The sequence below is a fragment of the Syngnathoides biaculeatus genome, chromosome 10 (assembly GCF_019802595.1).
Source record: "Syngnathoides biaculeatus isolate LvHL_M chromosome 10, ASM1980259v1, whole genome shotgun sequence".
Lineage (NCBI taxonomy): Eukaryota > Metazoa > Chordata > Actinopteri > Syngnathiformes > Syngnathidae > Syngnathoides > Syngnathoides biaculeatus.
This window is the reverse complement of record NC_084649.1, coordinates 22307021-22328304: the sequence shown is the minus strand read 5'-3', so window position 1 is coordinate 22328304 and position 21284 is coordinate 22307021. Positions and strand designations below refer to the sequence as shown.

At 42.6% G+C, this 21284-nt stretch overlaps 2 protein-coding genes across 4 annotated transcripts; one reads left to right on the top strand and one right to left on the bottom strand.

Moving 5' to 3' along the window:
* Positions 1-4937: 4937 nt before the first annotated feature.
* rtf2 (replication termination factor 2) lies at positions 4938-20055 on the top strand. The gene is made up of 9 exons (XM_061833537.1): positions 4938-5140; positions 6644-6738; positions 7246-7339; positions 7431-7570; positions 7808-7886; positions 14779-14889; positions 15711-15765; positions 18034-18096; positions 18184-20055. The coding sequence occupies exons 1-9, from the start codon at positions 5072-5074 to the stop codon at positions 18384-18386; spliced, it is 909 nt and encodes a 302-aa protein (XP_061689521.1). The 5' UTR covers positions 4938-5071; the 3' UTR covers positions 18387-20055.
* On the bottom strand, positions 7772-13990 carry gcnt7 (glucosaminyl (N-acetyl) transferase family member 7). 3 transcript variants are annotated; one of them, XM_061833532.1, is made up of 6 exons: positions 13787-13990; positions 11199-11451; positions 10359-11100; positions 10003-10098; positions 9465-9748; positions 7772-7908 (listed from the first exon to the last, which is right to left on the bottom strand). In XM_061833532.1, the coding sequence occupies exons 2-5, from the start codon at positions 11424-11426 to the stop codon at positions 9507-9509; spliced, it is 1308 nt and encodes a 435-aa protein (XP_061689516.1). In that variant the 5' UTR covers positions 11427-11451; positions 13787-13990; the 3' UTR covers positions 7772-7908; positions 9465-9506. The 3 variants fall into 3 exon arrangements, with proteins under 3 accessions (XP_061689516.1, XP_061689515.1, XP_061689518.1); XM_061833531.1 differs by lacking the exon at positions 13787-13990 and adding an exon at positions 12146-12282; XM_061833534.1 differs by lacking the exons at positions 7772-7908; positions 13787-13990 and adding an exon at positions 12146-13761 and having other exon boundaries at positions 9443-9748.
* Positions 20056-21284: the final 1229 nt, after the last annotated feature.

The following is a 21284-nucleotide window of genomic DNA, read 5'->3' as shown; positions in this document are numbered from 1 at the left end:
TGTACATATCCTCGCGTGAAATAGTTGAGACCTCTCTGTAGAACTCTCTTGGACAAGTCTAACGCATCTGGCAAAAACATACCCCAATATTATCTGGAATACGCGATAGAGAATCGACTCCAAACATGTTCTGTTCAATCGCCATTTTGGAAGCTTGTGGGACATGGCTAAGGGGGCGGAGCTTAATATTGCCATCGGAACGGTCCATTGATACCTAGGAGCGTGTAAACATACGAAGAGTTTGTTTTCAAAACGAGACATAGGCATTTTTTTCAGATTCACGAAACTCATGCCAAAATTATCCATTCGGAGCTGGATAATTTTGGCGCGAGTTTCGTAAATCTGAATAAAATGCCTATGTCTCGTTTTGAAAACAAACTCTTCATACAATAGGGGAAGAGATGAGAAAATAATTGCAGTGTGCGTGCTTTTTTCCATGGTTTTGCATTTCAAGTCCACAAAGGACCACTGCTCACAACAACTAGAAGCGTGCCTCCCATCAAACCATTCACCCCTGGTCGTTAAGATGTTAAAAATTAGCATGCGTGTGCTTGTACTCCACTTTAGATGTGCGCACATATAGCAAATCAAGTGAGCGTTTACTACGATGTGTCAGTGTTTTCCCCAAAAACAATGAGCGACCGACTCAACTGTTTTTTTTCCTCCGCTCACGATTGTTTCCTCCCAGCTCAAAGGATTCTCGGAAGGGACAGTTTGCGTTCCCTCCTCCACGGAGCTTTCGTTTGGCTGGCTGGAGGGTTCGAGGGGTCCATCTGCGGCAACCAGCGCTAACATAAACACAGAAATTCCGTTCCAATTAGAAACACTAAATGCATTGGACTCGGTACACTACAAGGGCCGGCGTGTGCAATTAACGCAGCCTGGGCTCCCATCGGCTTCCTCGGATGGCTGGGATGGTTAAGATGGATACGGTTTCAGTTCAAGGCCAGTCAGTGGAAGTCTGATTGGGCAGGTTGGACTCATCATGGAAATATAAACACAAGGGAGGGGTTGGGGGGTGGGGGGCCGAGGGGATGAACTCGGCGCTTCGGAGGTTGAGGTTTTCTTTCGGTCAGTCCTGCGGAGTTTGAGCCGGAGGAGAGATATGTGAGGTGAGGAACAACAAGCACGGGGCCTCTTCGCATTTGACAACACGCGGCGGAAAAGAAAAGCGGATGTGCGCTCTGAAAATGAAAGCCAGAGCAGGGGGCAGGGAAGGCAAACTTTTTTTTTGTTTTGTTTTCGTTGCGGGCCATAGTTTAGTTATTGTTGCCCTCTGGGGGTCGTTTACAATAGGGGAACAACGTAAATGCATAATCGCTTGGGGGAGTGACAACATGCAGAAAGAAATGGTAAAATAACAAAATGCAAAACAAACGGCTTGTGTCATGTGTAAACACGGGCAGGTTTACAATGCCGTTAAAAAGTGTTTGCCCCATTTCACCCCCAATTTTTATTATTATTATTTTAAGTACTTTCTCCAAACAAATGTCTGTGTTGGACAAAGATAAACATAAAAGGCGGTTTCTAAGGAGTGATTCTTTTTACAAGGGTGGACAAAAGATATTTAAAGCTACCTGCTGGTTGGCTTCCAACATGCTTTGCTTCTCACGTGAGCAGGCCTCATCAGTTCAAGCAACATTGTAGCCAACAAAAAACACAAAAATATGATTTCCTTGGGGCCATTTTAACAATGAATGTACGTCCGTCCCTACATGGGATGCATCACAATGTGCACGCCACCTCGTTATTTCGTGCTGTCCACAAACAGGGAATGCGCTGGCGCTTCGCCCCTGCTAGCTTAGCGTCACCATAGGTACACATCTAGAAAAACCTCCTGGTAGTCGCCAGACTTGCGCCAAAAGAATCTGCGAGCAATCTATTTTGAGAATTGCAAACATAAAAACAAAGAAAAAGAAAATGATATGAGAGTGGCTCTTGCTAAGATGAAAAACAAAATTCACATTTATTAACAATACATTTTCATTGAGTTGAATTTTTGTTTTTGTTTTTAATTGTCCGAGTGTGAAACGTTTTGTTAGTTTTGTTTGAACCCAGTCTGGACTGATGTGTGGTTAATTTTGTGCAGCTACAAAATATTGTACCCATTTTGAATTTGAAATAATGTGCGTCTGAAACTTTTATCCTTTTTTGTGTAAAAATGATATCAGACTTTGAACATTCTCCATCTTTTATGTACTCTTTCCTCCTGGCTATCCCTTATTGTCACTTAAGTGATTCTTCAGCCGCTATGGGGAACGACTATCGCCACAAAATCCCCCAATTTAGCGAAAAACCTGCAATACAAAATTCGACATTTGTCATTTCAAAATCTGCAGTGCGGTGAAAGTCCAAAAAGTGAACCACGATATTGGGAGGGACGACTGCGTTAGCATAGTTGCTTAAAGGTTCACTGTCATCAAATGCATGATTTTCAGTATGTTATTAATGAAAAAATTATCTGTTTTTTCACCACAAAACATGATTTTGATGTGTATGGCTTTTTGTAACTCCCGCCATGAAACTACTCTCGAGGGATTTGTTTTCGAGAAGATGCAGGAAGTGACCGCCCTCAAGTTGACTCCTTTGTTTCTATTAGTTTTACCTCCGGGAAGGTAGCTCGTTGTTCCTTCGTGTTAGCCAAAATGCCGGCTCGTTGTATTGCTGGATATTGCTCGAATACTCGGGAGGATGGATTTACCCTTCATACGTTTCCAAAAGACCCGGTTCGTCGTTAAAAATGGATTGCACGGGTGCAAAGGACGAGAGCTTCATGGGTTCCAAAGGACAGGTAGGTGTGTATACAGCTACTAAAAAAATAATAATAATTGAGGTGAGAGGATGTAATCCGCAAGTCAGGGGTGCTAAAAGTGTCGATGTGCCACCCCGGCCGAAACCGTTATCGGCGGACCCAGTGCCGCCGGGGTAGCTCATCGTGGCGCCGGGCCGCGGAGGCTCATATCCGCTGCGGAGGTGGGTCAGACGAGGAGGTGGTTTGGCCGTGATCCACATATCCAAATAGGGGTCAAAACGGTAGGGTAATATTGCCTTGGTCACTTCACTCGGTTCTGAGATGTTCTCTTCTTTGAAAAGTGCTTCCCTGTCAGAAGGGGCGCGTTCGTCTCCCATACTAGGGGCCACGGCGTTTTCAATGGCGAATGTCCAGGGTGACGTCACGGACAAGGAGATGCACCCAATATGGCTACCACTTGAATGTCGAATAAGACTTCCGCATCTTTGCGCATGGACGACGCGCTCTCCCCTCATATTTATTTTTTTCGTATAGACATCGAAATGAATAATGTTATATGTATTTTTCATTACAATATCTATTTTAGAACGTTTATAGGCATGCCACTTGGGCTTTAAGTGAGTCTTCGGCAGCTGTGAGGAAAGACTAGGGCCACGAAATCCCACGATTTAGCAAAAAACCTGCAATATAAAATCCAACATTTGTGATTTCAAAATCTGCAGTGCAGTGAAAGTGCAAAAAGTGAACTACGATATTGGGAGGGACGACTGCATTAGCAGAGTTCCTTCACTTCTGGAAAGCTAAACTGTGAGGTGTATCATGGTGGAACTGAAAGAGAAGTGAAGGCCTGGATAAACGGCCATTGTCTCCTCTTGGACAGCGGCCATTGTGCATTGTTTCCTCGTCAGGTGTCGGCGCGCTCTCACCCCTGGGCCGCTTCTCCATCTCAGGGCAGTTTGCTAACAGAGCTCTCACTCCATTGCCTCTAATGAAAATCTATACGAAACATTTAGGAGCATTTCAGAAAGGGGTGGAAATTCAATAAGATGCTTAACGTGATTTATAAATGACAGGAAGAGCCAATTGAACCCAATAAAAACGAGATGATTTTGTACCTAAATGTATTCATTCGGCTTCAGCGTGCTGAGCTGGCAGGTTGGTGGAACACCTCATCTGTGGGCCAAAGCAACGCACGACGTCGCGCTTTTCCGTAGGGGCATTCCCCGAACGAACGGTCGCTCTTGCACGTCGATAGTAAACTAATCTGCAGGCTGCGAGGCAGAGGAAGGAGATCTCATTAGCGCTCGTTCGACTGTCTTCCAAGCAAAGTTTCATCTGGAGACGGTGGGCCTGAAAGCCGGCCTAATGTCACTTACTTGCCTGGGGTCTAATGGTCCACCACCAGACGTCTAATAGATGGATGAGCCGTGAAAGAGCGAGTTGAGTGAGGTCACCAATAGGATACTGTTGTTTTAACACAAATGCATACAAAATGTCACATGCATTGCACAGTAAAAGCATATTTTATTCCACTTTTTTTTTCTTGTGCATATTTCGTTTTGTGCTGAATGTTATGTTGAAGTGCTTGATATTGCACGCAGGAATTGTCTCAAGTCTCCACTGTTTGAGGCTGAAGGGGGGAGGGGGTGTTGTTCGTTCCAGATACTTCCATCCATTATCCAAGATGCTTATCCTCACAAGGATTAGGGGAGAGCAGGAGGCTACCCCAGCCGACTTCGGGCAAAAGGAAAACTGCAACCTGAACAGGTCAGATAGCGACACCATCACTCACCAGGAATCGATTCTACCCTGCACGAACCAAAATCAGGCCTATTGCTGCCACACTGTGGCGAAAAAAAAATTACCCAACAACGGCTCTTGTTTTATCCCACCACCACTAAATTACAATTAAACTTATCGCGACATTTGCAGAACTCTTTGGACACGGTCTTCTTTCTCCTCACGCAACGGCATTGAAATTTGGATGATTGCGTTCATGTCCAACCATGCCAGGGGAACAGAAGTGCCGAAATTAAATGAATGAATGGATGAATATTAACATACTTAAATACATATTTTTAAAAAACAATTAAAAAATATTAAATGTAGAACTCTCGCTCCTGTATTATGTAGCATGCTGTTCTGTACTTTTTTTTTTTTTTACATTGAAAAATATTTTCGATGAGCTCTCACGGAAGTTGAAACAGGATATCCGGTTCAGTTGACACAGCTGGCTTGTTATTTGGACATTTTGACGCTAGCTAGCAGAGCACCTCAACACGAACAACACACTTTAACCTTCTTCACTCTTCTTCCAAAATGGGATGTGACGGTGGAACGATACCCAAAAGACACGAATTGGTGAAAGGGCCGAAGAAAGTCGAGAAGGTTAGTTACGCGACTCCTTTTAACGAGTTGGTGACGTTCACAAACATTGCTAATCGCCAGTTAGCTTGTAGCTAACGTAAATATTATACTGTGGATTGTAATGAATGTTTATGTTAGAAGCACTTCGCCTAACTAAGTTTTAAGTTTTGTCCTTCTAAACAGGTGTGATTTTTTTTTACGTCAAAGTGTTCTAGTGATTATTTTTTATCTGTCCGATTTTATTGAGAAGACGATAGCAAAATCATTTTTAACTTTCTTAACTATGACAATTAAATTACAGAACCTAGATTTGTGTTTTATTGTGAGAAACAATTCCTGTTCAGCCTGTATATGTTACCCTTGGGTTAAATTCTTCAGAATGTTGATTTTGGACTATCGTAGCTGTGCAGATGATGCTGTGCAGATATTTAGCAGTGTCACCAGATGACTACAGTCAAATTGAGGTGTTTTGTCACTGCCGAGTGCAGATAAATAATTGGATGAGCCAAAATTTTGTTAAATTAAACCACAACAAAACTGACAGTTATTTTTTGGAATAAAGATAATTGCTGTTAATAAATACCTGGACTCTTTAATAAAAAAAAAAGACCAAGTCGAAACCTTGGTGTCCTGATAGATTCCGACCTGAACATCTACAGTCACGTCAAAACAATTTCTAAAATTGCCTTTTACCATCTGAAGAAGATATCCAGAGTGAAATTTTGCATGTGTCAAGATGAGCAGGAGAAGCTCATCCATGCTTTTGTCCAAAGTAGACTTGATTATTGTAGTGGTTTCCAGAGTGGACTCTCAAAAATAGCATTAAACAACTGCAGCTCATTCAGTATGTTGCACCTTGGGTCCTGACATGAACAAAGAAGGTCAAAGCATACAACTCCAATTCTAAAATCTTTACACTGGCTTCCAGTCAGCTTTAGAGTAGATTTTAAAGTTCTGCAAGTGGTCACTAAATGGTTTAGGTCCTGAATACATTAAAGAAATGCTAATGGTATATAAAGCCGGAAGAGCAATGAGATCAACAGATTTGGGTCAAATAGTGGAGGGCAGAGTCCAAAGCAGACGTTCTTCGTTCTTGTTAGTTTGTTCTTCTTCTCAATAATCAACATGAATGTCGTACCAAGGCAGTATCAACTTCTGGCGACAAATTCCTTGTCTGTTGTTACATACTCGGCCGTTAAATCTAATTTAGCGGTTATGCTGCAGACAAATGGAAGCAGTAACATCAGCCCCAAGGGTGAATGTTTTTACATCCAGGTTAAAACATTTTCTTCCTCACGCTTTTCAGAATATTTCCATCTATAAATGACATTTCTTGCACTATACACTGTTGTAATTGTTTTTTCTTTTTAAATGCTGTTAATCGTGTAAAGCACATATCTTGTGCATGAAATGCACGACACAAATAAATTTGATTTGTTCATCTTTCCTGGGTAGACTCTAAACTCAATTTGTATCATAATTTGGTGAATATTTTATATGGTCTTCATTCCAAATGCCCTGTAGGTTGACAAAAATGCAGAGTTGGCCGCCAAATGGAAATACTGCGCCCTGAGTCAGGAGAAACTCAGGCGTCCAATTGTTGCTTGCGAACTGGGAAGGTCAGTTATCTCTTTGTATTTGTTCATCATTATCAATTAAATCATCGTATTGTCATATTACCAAATTTCTGACTTTGAAACAATACCTATCGAAAATACCTCGATAACCTGAAATGATACCTTGGCAAAAAAAAACCACACCATACATCACTGAAAGCAGTGGAATCATAGATGAGAAAACAACTATTTAATATTTTAGTATGGGTATATCCAACTAAAAATGTTATTGAATAATCAAGTATCTTGATAAACTAAATTTTTGTTTGGTTAAAGAACAATTATGATTATACAAGGGAAACAAACCATTGCTATTGTTTCATTGATGTCAAGTTTTTGCAGTTGTTTTGTAGTACTTCCATAATCCATATACCATACCATAATCATCTGTAATGAAAGAAGTCCATAAAGTCAGAAACATCAAGTGATCCAAAGGTCACGATTAGTAGAAAGTCTGGTTTGAAAAAAGGGAAAATATGCACACAGTCACTTAGACGGTGTATCTCGTAGGCTTTATAACAAAGATGCCGTCATTGAGTACCTTCTGGATAAATCTGCCGAGAGACCAAACACCGATGCTGTAACACACATCCGTGGAACCAAGGTATGTTTTTTATTTTCCGTGTACTTTCGTCTCATTTCTGGGCATTACTACCCCTTTCAATTCACACTTGGAATTTGAAATGTTTGTGCAGGATATTAAAGAACTCAACTTGACTGATAACCCAGAGTGGGAGGGAGAGAGAAGGAACACGAAAGGAGACAGATATGAGGACATCCATTGTGGAATGTTTATTTGCCCCGTCGTCGGTCTCGAGATGAACGGCAAGCACAGGTAACAACGTGTGGGATGGATTTACATTCAAGTGGCACAATTAAGATCTGTGTCATTGTTAGGTTAGGTTGTTTTTTTGTTTTCATCGTAACTACTTTGTCTTGATTTTGATTCTTATGGAGTTTTTTTTACGTATATTTTGTGCATCTGTGTCAGTGTAAAGACACCAATATCACTTCAATCGAAATGTACATGGCAGTAGTATTTATTCAATGTTGCTGATGTTTCCGTTGTCAGGTTCTGTTACCTCCAGACGTGTGGTTGTGTTTTCTCGGACCGTGCCCTCAAGGAGGTCAAGACAGAAATCTGCCACAAGGTGAGTGGACCTTCCAGTTTTGCTTTATTTAGACCAGGGGAAAGAAAAATCAGATCAGATATTTATCAGGTCAGGTGTTCGTAAACGATGATGAAACATTTTCAAGCAAAATTGCACATCATTAAGCTTAAATTTATGAGTCTCTTTCTACTTTATAAAGGGTTAATTTTCGTGTAATTTGAGTGTCAAACACTGGTTTGCCAAGTGTATACTTAGACAAGAAGAGGATAATTGTCAAAGTAGTAAGGTGTCTCGGTTTTGTGAAATAACACCAATTAATTGGAATGTTGGGGAATTTGCAGGAACAAACCGGAATAGAACAAAAAACTCATCTTTGTTTTATTTATACTGGCATTTGTATTCATGCTTGTTCATTTCGATGACATTTTATTAAAGTTGTTAAAACGGTCCAATACCTCATTCAAACCTCCCATAGAAATTTCCTGCTCATTTGCAACCCTATTTGTGCGGTGGATGGTTTTGAACTTCTTCCGTCACAAAACATTTTTTATAGCAAATCGAGTCATTTGTCAATCTTTTTTTATGCAATGTATATTTTGATGATCGAAATAGAATTCTTCTAAACAGTGACAATTTACAGCAGGGGTGCCCAGACTTTTTTACCCCAATATCTTCTTTTCAAGCAGCCAGACTCTCGCGAGCTACCGACGGTGGAGGGTGGGGTGGTGATGAGGCTCCCAAACCGTTTTAAGGTTAATGTTATGTTCCCTCCGATATTTAAAATACAGAATTAATTTTGTGCACTTTATTGTCTGTGCTTTCATCCTGGATCAGGCTGTGCCAAGGTGAAATTTTAAAATTATACACCATCTCATCCTGCACTTTCTACTTTGACCTGAGACCAGACCTTTCCCACTTGGAAAAGAGAAAATCTCATCCAGTTTTTTTTTTTCTCGTCCACTTTTTCTTCAAATATTCACATACTCTGACAGTCATTGGATCTTAAAACAAGAGGATTTCTTTTTTTAAATTTCTCCATCAATATCCAAAGTAAACATAACATAGCATGTCTAGCTCGTCTTTGCTCTACGTTGCCCAGACTGTGTTCCTAACTAGAGCAGCGGTGGTGGACGCTGTCATTATAAAACACATTGATGGGCTGGGTAAGTACTGTAACATTTGTAATTATGAGTGCATGTCTTTAAGGGGGGGTAAAGTAAACTAGGAAAAAGAAAGCGTGGCGGAGCAAGTTCTGTGTGCTGCCTGAAAGAAACCATTGGCTTCTTTTAATTACAGTACGTAGGTGAATTGTCCTATTGGATGTAACAAGCAGTCATCCCTCACTCATTGAATCACATTGCAAAATGTCACAAACTGAATAGCTGTGTGTTATACTTTCAATTTGCATTGGATTTTTTTTTTGCGTGCAACGCAGAATATCTGCGAAGAGACTGCATCAGCGGAGCACAATTGCGCACGCGCGCAGATTAGAGGGAACATTGGCAGACGTCTTTATTTTGCACGCCGTCCTGCGATCGACGCGTTGAGCACCCCTGCTTTACAGTAATTGAATAGTAAATAATGCGCTTCACCCCTTGATTTTCCTATTTTTATTACCTCCTGAATGAATGATCTGGGACAGCATTACCAGCTGTGATTTTATGCAGCGGCGCACTTGTTACGGTTGCCACTGCCCTCGACGCTTCGTGTGGCCAGCAGCCATGACGACTCTATGGGAACGGTGGCGTTGCTGAGCATTTTGTTCCTGTGCCACTGCTCCAGGCAGTCCAGCGTCTCGGGCAAGAAGTTGTTCTCAAACTTGTTGGCAAACATGCTGTTCTTCTCGATGAGCCACGGCAGGTCCTTTATGCCATAGATGCAGATTTGTCGTACGTAACGGCCTACAGTAGTGAGAGGAGGCAAAAAGCCAAACAAGTTAAATGCTTATCGCATGGTGCCATGGTATTAAATTATCTTTCTAATGATTTCAATTTCTCCTTGGCAACAATTGCTTCTCCGAATGATGTCTGGAGCCACCCTTGATTCATCATATTTGTTTCATAAGAGTAGAAAACTTCGTTTCAACGAATGAGGTCTCTCCACCTACAAAAAGACCTTCACAATTGTAGAGAAAATTTGTCATTGTGTCCAATACCTTTGCAGCCAGTGTGGCTCTTTCCCTCGTGATCCTCCCACTTGATAGCTCGGATGTCTCCTTCCCAGCCACCACCAACATTGCTGCCTGGTGCCTCTTCAAAGGCAACATAGAACCAGGAACAGTAGATCAGAATTTTGTGCGGCCTGCTCCAAGCGCAACATATCACCATTACATAGAAAAGTTATTGTAGCCCTTGACTTAGTTATCATTTCAAATAGTTTTGTTGATAAACTGCACATTTTCTCTGTGTTTCGATAGTAAAATCAAGTTGCGTTTTGTTTTTTAAAGCTAAGTATGGTCTTATTACTTTTCCCCATTCAGCACTCAGTTCCATGATAAACTTTCTAGTTTACCTCGAACTTGGTTGAGCGTGACCCAGTAGTGTTCATCCGGACTGTATGTGTCTCTCGACCACTCCAGGAGGTCCCGGGCTTTGCGGCTCTCGAGAACAAAGTCGACAAAGCCTCTTGTCAGCGCGTAGTAGGCTGACCCAAAATATATTTGCAGGTTGTGAGGAGGTGGGTCTTTCTTCATTCCCAACCCGACGAGAGCTACGGGTAAACCGGCGATCTCCCTGTATCGATACTTCGTCCGCCTCCTTATATGTGGCGGCTGCTTGATCCCCGGCGTCATATTCTTGTCCCGCCACTCTTTGCTCTGCAAGTACCGCACCAGCTCCAGGTTGCTCTTGAGGGGGAAGTCCTGCCCGCACAGATTGACCACCTTCCTCCAGCCGACTTCGGACCCGGCCAAATCGGTCATGCAGTTCAAGTCCGCCTTAAGGCGCGAGAAGCCGGCATACGTGACTCTCTCGCTGCGGCTGGAGAGGAAGACGTTTTTAAAGCAGCCCACCAGCTTCTGCACAGCTGTTTGGTACTCCTGTGGAGCCTTGGCATCCACGTGGATGCAGTAGACATTTTGCGGCGCATAAATCGCCCGCAGTAGCCGCACTAAAAGCTCCAGCTCTTTGTGTACGGTCAGGATGAATGCCAACGGGTAGTCCTCCTCCTCGCGGCTCAGAGGTCTCGTGATGAAGTGAAGGTCTCTCATCAAATTAGAGCACTGAAGGTTGGTGTTCGTAATGTATCCTTCGATCTGTTGATGGGGAAAAACACAGGGCGGGTTCAGAGGATCGAAGCGCTGAGCAATGTAATACTGAATTATTTAATTAGAAAGTTTGTTTTTAGCCGTACCTGACAGTCACGCCGGTGCCATTCCGTCTGTCCGTCAGTGACGGGAAGAAAAGCTCGGCAGTGGGCGGAGAAGGGGCGGCACGATAGAGGCACCGGCACTCGGGGCTTAGTCGGCGTAGTTCCCGTCAAGTAAATAACTAAAACGACTGTGATGCTCATCCCAAGGCACACTAGGAAGGTGCACAGGATCACCCTAAACCTGCACATAAGCGACCTCCTGGCTGTCATACTGATCGCGTTGCTGCCACAGAAACTGCAAAGGAGACGAGACACCACATAGCCAAAATTACCACGCCTCGTGGGGGCTTTTGAAGAAGGTCAAGTATGTAGGATGCTGCTAGTTGATAAAAGGAGCCCCTGCACATATTAGCTGTCAGAAATTTGGGTTTTTGTCCCTGCCCTTTGGGACTTTCCCAACTGCTGTGAAGCGTAATTGACTGAGCTTAGTAGAAATTTAGCAGTGGTAATCATGTTTTGAAGGGGGAATAACCCTCAAGTCCTGTTTAAGTTAGTATCAAAATGTAACATTCGTGACAACAAATGTACCGGCACTTAAAAGTCTCACAAGTCATGGAAGTTTTTTTTTTCTTCTTTCCGACCTTTCAAAATGTTCAGTAACGTCAGACATACCGTAATTTCTCGAGTATAATGTGCACCCCCAAAGTTGACCTAAAAAAGATCAGGAAAACCCTTCTACCAATGTACAATGCGCACCACCAATTTCCTGGTCCCTATAATTGTCAGAGCAGAATCCCTCAACCAACTAAAATAAATGCTCAAGGATGGCACAACATTTTATGAATACTGTTGATAATACATATTACAGTCTTAAAAATATAAACTAACATTTAACTTACACATTTTTTGCAGTAAATACTTGTGCAGTTTATCCTCTATCCTTTATTACACATCCTTGGGAAAGCCTTCAAAAGAAGCATCTGACTCACCTCCAGTCTGAAAAAGATCCATATTAGCTACCTTTGGTGCATCGCTGTGGAACTCGTCATTGACGACTTGGTACAGTTTTGGTACGGTGCCTTTTGCATTGCATCATAAACATTCCATCTTGCTACCACTGCATGTCATCCTCTGTTCCGTCCATGGCGTTTATGAGGATACATTTCTTTAATCCAAAGAGTTTGGGTTGCACAGCTTTCACTCTAGTGTCAGGTGGCTATCAAAAACAAAGTGAGCTCAAACTACTAGAGATGAGCGGAATTGGCACATTAAAAAAAAAAAAAAAGCGGGCATTTCAATTGTGTGCGCGCTCCTTTTTTTATGTGTCCTTGTTGCTCGTACTACGTAGTTTGATCTCGCGTTCTTTGGATACCCAGCTGAAGTCATTGACTTACCATGGTTTCGGACAGCCGTGCTACTTCCGTTTTCCCGGCATCATCGGCCCGAGTGATGACACGTTTCTTTTAAAAGCAGCTGCACAACTAGCCGTTGTAGTCGACATTTTTTTGTCTTAGTTTGAGTTGAAACAAACTCCCGGGCAGTCGTTCCTGATCTTTGGTGCAGTAGCAACCAACGTGCTACGCTAACGATCGTAAAATGCAAACTCACCCGAGGAGGTCGTAGAGTTCAGGTTGGGGGCGCACATTACCATAATATATATAAATGTGTAACATAAGACATCAATTATCATATTGAAAAGTATATGTATGCGTTTTTTTATTTTTTCAATTTTTCATCCATACCTAAATATAATGCGCTCTATTAACTTATTTTTGAGAAATTACGGTAGTGCATATTTTGACCATAACTGTAAATATGAAGTCAGGTTAGCGGGCTCCCCATGTTGCGTTATAATGAATCCTGCTCCCGTTCTAGGCACGACACATCCCGGTGCAGTATGGCTGACCGCAGGACATCTGGTGCTGTAATTCAATAATAATGATTCATTTTATTTATAGGTACCTTTCGAGCCGCACAATGTCACCATACACACATCTTTAAAATGAGATTAAGCAATACAATCAAATATCAGAACATTAAACATCAATTAAAACTGCAAACGATATGGGAAATGTTAAAGTGATTAGAGAGTCCGGATTAGATACATCTTGAGTATAGTTATAAAGAGGGTTTGTGAACAAATGAATGATTGGATGGGATTGTTGAGAGTATAGATGCATCCCAATAAATTGAAAATCTCATGTTTATCTGTAGTCTAATTTAAAAACTCATATATTGACGACAAAGAGTAAACTTTTCAATTTATTTTTATTTTTATTTTAGCACATTACTTGAAAGAAAAGCACATTTTACCTTCTTGAGAAATTAGAATGTTGCAGAAGAAGCAATCAAAAATATTTTCATATGGAAGTGTTTTTGTGTGTTGGATAAATCATGTTCACTTTCATAATTACAATGCTGCAATTCAATGAAGTCACCCACGTTATTCTAATTTATTGAGACATTTTGATGTACTCATGGCGGACTTATTTGCTAGTCGAAACTCAAAGCACCGTGCCTCGTGGACATGTTTTTAGTGAAATTAAAGTAATCGTACATTTCACGGAGGACTTTTTCTTTTTCAAGATGTATTCTCAGTGTGCGGTTAGCAAAAACATGAAAAATGTTACCTGTGAGGCAGGGTCGCTGTCTCTTCTCATCGTCAAGACAACTCATCAGTAGTCCATCGAGGGTCTAAACGAGTGGCGGCGGTCGACCAGCTTTTTAAATTCCTGTTTGATTTTCACGTCAGTTTTGGGTCATGGTTGTTCTTGAGTATCGAGAGAGGGATGGCGCGTTCTTTCATAACATCAGCTCACACTCCCCCCCCCCCCCCCCCCGAGACCAGGATAATGGTCTCTGCCTGGTTACCAATGCTTGATACACACGTACACCTTGCACATAAACACGCGCACCCTCCCTGAGGTTCTCCTCCCCAACATGGTCCCCTACTCACGACTTGGTATTATCCTCCTCAGATGTTTTCCATTGTTGTTGTTGTTTTTTTTTTTTTTAATTCCAGATAGAGGCCCAATATTGAATTAGAGTGTCTCGGTCTATGCGCCCGAGGCCCGTTCAATCCATTTGTGACAGCCGCACTGGCCCCGTCTGCCGCCCACAGAGTTTGTTTGGTGCTTGCTCAGCTCCCGAGATGATCCCTCCTGTGTTGCGCAGAGCACATGGCAACAGCTCACGCCCACCCGGCCCCGTATCGCCGGGACACAATAGAAACCACCCCCCTGCCCTCCCGGCGGTTACTCCGAGCTTCCATATTTGTGTTGGACTACGGGTTTGTCTTGCCGACTCGCGAGGCACGCCGCATTCTGAACGCTTTGGGTTATCAGTGCGGCGCATGTGATGTTGTGCTTCCTGTTCTATTGTATCTGTCACAAGCTGTTGGAGATAAAAACCAAACGATGCAGAATTATCTGGCAAGAGCTGCTGCCCTATACTGGACGCTTTGAGTGAAGCGCTTGTCTTTGATTTTTATAAACGTTGTTGTTATAAGATACTTATCGGTCAAGTTTGTTTCTACCGTCTGTTTGATCAAGTTTCTTGTGTCTCCTGCGGTGTGTGTGTGTGTGTGTGTGTGTGTGTGTGTGTGTGTGTGTGTGTGATTCAGTGCGGGGACCCCTTTCAGAACACAGACATCGTCGTGCTCAACGGAACAAAGGAGGATGTGGAAAAACTGAGAGACAAAATGGAGGAGAGGCGAGCCAAAGCCAAAACTAAGGTGACTTTTTATTGTATTGTAAAAACTCTCGAAAGTGGTCAAGGACACACACATCCACCGGTACACTTCCAATAAAGGAGATACATAATGATCACGTTAATGCAGTGGCGTCTCCGGCCCACAACTGGTGCCAAGTCACTCGATGCGGACGGGCAGCCACTAATCTGAGCCAACAACAGCCAACGGCGCCCTCATTGGCTGATGCAAACCTCTCCCACCAGGCCATTTCAAGCCACGTTCGTTCAAAGTCACGGTCACTCCTGTACATTGTAGAATCTGAAGATGTCGGCCAGAAATATTTCCAGCGCATAGCGGAAGGAAAGCCCATTTCAAGGGGAGCCGTCTTCACCAGGAACAAACGGATCGTAGACCTCAGTCACGGGGGCACTAGCACGGATCCCCCTGTGCAGTGGCGTAGCTGGAGCCACTCGCACCACGCTAGGAGGACCCCTGAGGCACGACTGAGGTTCTTCACAGCGCAATCTGTTGAAGGCTGCCTCTGAAGAAACATTAAAGATTGTGAAATGATGCAACAACAAAATCACTGTAAACTAAAATGATTTTCAAACCGAAATGGCGCAAGTCAAGTGGGTGCAGGACATTTGTTTCAAACTTGAAAAGTCACTTCAAAGGGTACGAGAGTGCTTTGTCACAGTTTGTGCTGGACAAACCTGGTGATATTAAATTCATAATTCAAAATAGATTTTCGTCCGATTACTCAATTAACTGATGGGGCAATAAATAGAATACTCTGTTGGAAAAATATATTTTTTGCACGTCTTTATTCCATTTACTAATTACTGCATTTTGTCGTGTTGTAGAAATCAAAGAAGAGCAAACCTGCTGAGAGTGTGTCTGCCCCGTCAGAAGCAAAAGGTGTGTGTGTAGCATAGAAAAAGCCTTTGTTGCATTTTCATCCTTCCATCCATTCATTTTCTTCACCGCTTATCCTCACGAGGGTTGCGGGGAGTGCTGGAGCTTATCCCAGCTGTCAACGGGCAGGAGGCTGGGTTACACCCTGAACTGGTTGCCAGCCAATCGCAGGGCACATAGAGACAAACAGTCGCACTCACAATCACACCTACGGGCAATTTAGTGTCCAATTAATGTTGCATCTTTTTGGGATGTGGGACAAAACCGGAGTGCCCGGAGGAAACCCACGCAGGCACGGGGAGAACATGCAAACTCCACACAGGTGGGTCTGGGATTAAAACCAGGACCTCAGAACTGTGAGGCCAACACTTTACCAGCTGTTCCACCACGCTGCCCATTTTTGTCCAGTTTTTTTTCTTTACGTAAAATTTTTATTTATTCAACATTACCAATTTTTAAAAATATACAAGACCCCACACAGGAACAAATTGATGTGTGTTTACTGAGTGTCCTCCTTCAAACCAGATTTCTGTCATACTACCTGACCCATGAGAGCCAACACAGGGCATCCAGACAGTCCAAAAAATAATAATCATAAGGAAAAATTAAACGGGGTTCTTCTCCATTTGTGTTCGGCGACAACGTGAGCTTCGAATCGCTTCCTGAATGGCTCTCGTTCCGTTTCACACTGCGGTCAAGGAATCTGTGGCTCGGGAGCACTCTGTGTCTAAACATGCGCATAAGAATTCTCGATATTAAATTTTGAGTAGGTGTGACTTGCTTTCTGAGCAGATCAGAAAGGAAAACCCAACACACCAAAAGATATTCTGTCAGGATAATATTTAGGAGGCATCCAACATTGAGGCCTATGTTGATTTTGATCAGAAGGAAGTTGAATGTCCAATTCAGCCTAATCATTGTGTGCGCACGGCTAAGGTATCACGTGGACATCCACAGCATAAGCAAAACGACACCGCAAACAATTTTCCAAGCTCATTTGGGTATTCAGTGGACTGCACTGATGTACTCAAATACCTTTTAAACAAATTATTCAAAACTGACCGCACCCCGACCAAACACCACGCTCGTCATTTCGGTATGAATATCGAGGCGGCGCACGCACGCACTCTCTCATTCGAGAAAGACAAAGAAAAGTAGCATTTAGATCAGAGGCCTATCAAGTCCTGCGCGGCTCCCTTGGTGTGGTTTCCTGTTTGGCTCTCCGCTGCGACCCACCCGCAGTTTATTTGTTTAGCTTCGAAACACAAACTGAGTTGCAGTGAAATGAGGCCGACTTGTGCGGCGTTTCCTTTTCTTGCGCACGTAACGCTTCTTTTTTTAGCTTATTATACCTGACCTTTCAAATATTTGGCTTTATTAATAATGTAATTGCCGGCCTACAGAGCGCACCTGGTTAAAGCCTCACCCAGTACATTTGGAAAGGAAATACCATTTGGTACATACACACGTAGGCCGCAGCCGTGTAAAAGCCGCAAGTGCCCACGTTGCAATTTACAAAGAGAGATATTTACAAAGAAAAATGGTACACAGAGTTTAACGCGAGTGCTGCTAGGCTAAAGCTAGCGCTGTGCTAACAGGGCCAGTAAAAAAAAAAAAAAAACATACCGGTAAAAATCACTGAGATGCGGCAGAAAGATGCTAGCGCAGCGCTAACAGGGCTGGACCGGTAAAAGTCACTTCCTCAGCACATATATTCCACATACATTTCCGCCCAAGTGCCCCCTCGCGGCCGTTAGGGAGAAAAAAAAAATGCACAAATTAGCCGCATAAACCGCAGGGTTGAAAGCGTGTGGGGAAAAAAGTTGTGGTTTATAGGCCTGAAATTACAGTATGTCAGATTTAATATGTGATGAATGTATCTGTTTAAATAGTTTTGAGTAAGGGTTCAGTTCCTACATTTTTATCAAATCAAACTATTAGTTTAGCACCTTTCAAGGGGGGGAAAAAACATGAAACGCAAAGTGTAGCATAAAAATAAATAAAACAAATTGCAGCAATACATCGGAAAATGATACACACGTGATGATAGTCATTTTGTTGGCCTTTCTATGGTGTTTTGCATTATTAACATTAAGTTACTTTCTGAGGCGAAGCTATAGTTTTGATGAAAAGGCAAATCGTAATTGTTTTTGTGTAATTTGACAGTCAACACCAACTGGGAGTGGCGATAAACACATTGAAGCCTTTTTTTCGTTTTAATTGTTCACTATTTGAGGAACAATTACAATTAATGTTCCTTCCATTGTGCAGGTGACACGCAAGTGAATGAAGTGCAAAATGGCTCACTGGAAAACGGTGACAGCAGCCAATCAGGTAGCGATGTGTGAAATTTCGGCCCATGTATTTGAACGTTCCATTTGCAAATTCTGTCTTTTTTTTTTTTTTCCTCTCAACTTCCAGACCAAGCGGGCGGCTCGGGCGCCCCCCGCCTCTCGAGTTCCTTCAACGGCGGCAGGCCGACCTTGGTCGCCTCCAAGCGATCCATCCAGGAGATGGAGGAGAAGTCGGAGGCTTTCAAGTCCATCTTCACCACCCACAGCTCTGCCAAGCGCACTAAAGATCAGACCTCCAACTGGGTCACCCACACGCCGTACCACTTCTAACTCTCGAACGCACATCACCTTCCCCCCGGCGGCGCGAACTCCTTCCGAGCGTGTTGCCCACAACTTCCATATTTTGTTTTTGAAATGTTCCGGACAGTTTTGATAGCTCCCCAGGCTCCTCACACACGCTTATTTTGTGTGTCCCCTCTCTCTCGCTCAGGTGCTTTGAGAATTACACCAGGAGTGGTTCTTTTTCCCTTTTGGCAACAGCAAAGCCCTTTTCATAACAAAGCCCCCCCACCACCACCACCACCACCCCCCCCTACACCAAATAGACTATATTGCCAAAAAGCGCTCGCTCACCTGCCTTTACTTGCATATTGAACACATATACACGCATAGAAAATTATTTTATTTGTATGATAACAAAAGTCAAATCAAAATTGACCAATCCAGAAATCCTGCAGATGGGGTTTTGCATTTCTGCTATTGATTTGAATTTAAGTGGCAGCCCATTCTTAAGCCGTTGTTTTAATATGACCTTGGACAAACTTTTTAGCTACTGCAGTTTGAACTACTAGGAAGGGGCTTTTATTTGTACAGCACATTTCATACACAGTGGCACGGTGGATCAGCTGCTAAAGCGTTGGCCTCACAGTTCTGAGGACCTGGGTTTGATGCCGGCCCCACCTACGTGGAGTTTGCATGTTCTCCCCCGTGCCTGTGTTGGATTTTGTCCGGGCACTCATCTTTCCTCCAACATCCTAAAAACATGCAACATTAATTGGAGACACTAAATTGCCCCGTCGGTGTGATTGTGAGTGCGCCTGTTTATCTCGATGTGCCCTGTGATTGGATGGCGACTAGTTAAGGGTGTACCCCGCCTCCTGCCCGTTGACAGCTGGGATAGTCTCCAGCGCTCCTGTGACCCTTGTGAGGATAAGTGGCTAAGAAAATGGATGGATGGATTTCATACACGAGGTAACTCAAATGTGCTTTAGATGATTAAGAGCATTTAAACACAAAGACATAAAACTTCAAAGGGGGGCTTTCCACAAAGTTTAGACATGATTATGAAAATTTTGAACCATTCTTCCAAAAGCGCACTTGTGAGATCACACTCCAACGTTTGGATGAGGAGGTTCTGTCTTTCCTTTTAATTCATCCCAAAGGATTTCTACCCGGTCTCATGCAATGTGTGTGTGAGACCTCAAAAATGTGCTTCAGGAAGAGTGATTGAAAAAAATAAAAAAAACTCCCTCACACCTAAAGCTTGTGGAAAGCCTTCCCAGAAGTGTTAAATCTGTTACAGCTCCAAAGGGTGGACGGATGTCAAATGTCACTTCAGCTTGTATGCAGGTCAAGGCAGATGTTTGAATACTTTTGCCAATGTTGGGGTTTCTTATCTCGTCCCGATTGTTCTCATGATAGGAACACAGACTCTAATTTTTAAACATCAAAACCGATAACGATTACAATTTGAGGGAGCTTGCACCCAATGAGTTCGAGGTCAAAGCCTTTTTCCACCCACCTCACAAGTTAATTGCTTATTTTATTTTAAAAGTTGTTCGAATATCAGGCGGTAGTTGGCCTTTGCCGGAAGGGGAAAATGCTCATTTTGGCCTGGAATTTGTCTACCTTGCATTGCCATTTATGCTAAGTCATTTGTATTAGTAATGTGTTCTTTCTTAAAGCATTGATATCAAAATAAAGCCATATAATCCTTTAATTTCGATCTCAAAGTCCTTTTTGTAAGTTAACCTGAACATTATGGATAACTTGCTCTGTTTTTTTTTGATCAGGCACACGCTACATGCCAAAAAAAAAAAATGCTATGACGTGAGGACGACAGCAGGTACTACTTCCGGGTGAGCCTTCAGCAGTGGAATTTCATAAACGAGTCAAAAAAAGCTCAAACATTTCACGCTCTTACTAATGTGGCTCGTTTGCAAAATATTTGAAGCGGCGGTAGCATGTTCCTTATTAAATAATACTTTAGCGCTCCATGAAATTGTACTCGTGTACCCAATGACGTGTCCGTAGAGTGCAGACGCCACTGCGCAGATATGGACACAAGAGGTCAGCAGAGGCTTGTTTTCAGTCTGCAGCTGCAGTCAAAACGACGTCTGTATCACTAACGCAGGGGGTCAGGGGGCACGCTTCATGTCACGTGGGCTCAACCAGTAAAATCTCAGCACAGTTAATATGTAGTAAATGATATTAACCATTTTTTTTATACATGCAAATCATTTGAAGGAATATATAGTATTTATTCGATTTGTCCTACTGACATGTTAAGTCTTCCATGCAGGATGTAGTAGCCAAGATGTTGACATAAAAAAAGACTACTACCAATAAATATAACAGAGGTTTAAAGATCAGGACTAAGTACATTGACTAATACATTTGTCTTTTTATGAGTACAGTAAAACTTCGGGTTCGGAATTGAATCTTTCGTCACCCTGTTCTCAAACTGAAACATTTTCAAACTGAGGTCATGTTTCCCATTAAAATGCGATTAATCCTCTCCAGATGGAGAAAGGTGAATATAATATTCACCTCATTTTGATCGGTGTGTGAAAATCAGTGAAATCCATTTTTTTATGATGAAGTGAAGTCACAGTGGGCCTACTTGCAAATCGCAGCCATTTCGGGTGCAGTCGTGTTTATGTTCACCTCACCGTGGCAACTGGTAGCTAGTCATGGACGCCACTTCCCACAGTCCTGTGCAGATTCTGTATTGCACTGTGGGGTGTGTCTGCCAGTTTAAGATAAAAATAATAATAATAATAATAAAAATACCTGAAGCATGTCGCCCATGTGTAATTCAAGTGCCGCTACTTTTGGGAATATCCACAATTGCGATTTTAGCTCTTTTTGAAGAGTCACTGCAAAATATCAGATTGAGCAAATCGTTATGTTTTTTTTTTCTTTTTGTTTGTTTTTTTAATTTATCTT

Excerpts from the sequence above, each read along its gene's own strand:
- gcnt7 (XM_061833532.1), bottom strand. The coding sequence starts at position 11,426 with ATGACAGCCAGGAGGTCGCTTATGTGCAGGTTTAGGGTGATCCTGTGC. Across the intron at positions 11,101-11,198 it reads GGCACCGGCGTGACTGTCAG|ATCGAAGGATACATTACGAA; the intron begins GTACGGCTAAAA and ends CCCCATCAACAG. Across the intron at positions 9,749-10,002 it reads GAGCCACACTGGCTGCAAAG|GCCGTTACGTACGACAAATC; the intron begins GTATTGGACACA and ends TCACTACTGTAG.
- rtf2 (XM_061833537.1), top strand. The coding sequence starts at position 5,072 with ATGGGATGTGACGGTGGAACGATACCCAAAAGACACGAATTGGTGAAA. Across the intron at positions 7,340-7,430 it reads CACACATCCGTGGAACCAAG|GATATTAAAGAACTCAACTT; the intron begins GTATGTTTTTTA and ends ATGTTTGTGCAG. Across the intron at positions 7,887-14,778 it reads AGACAGAAATCTGCCACAAG|TGCGGGGACCCCTTTCAGAA; the intron begins GTGAGTGGACCT and ends TGTGTGATTCAG.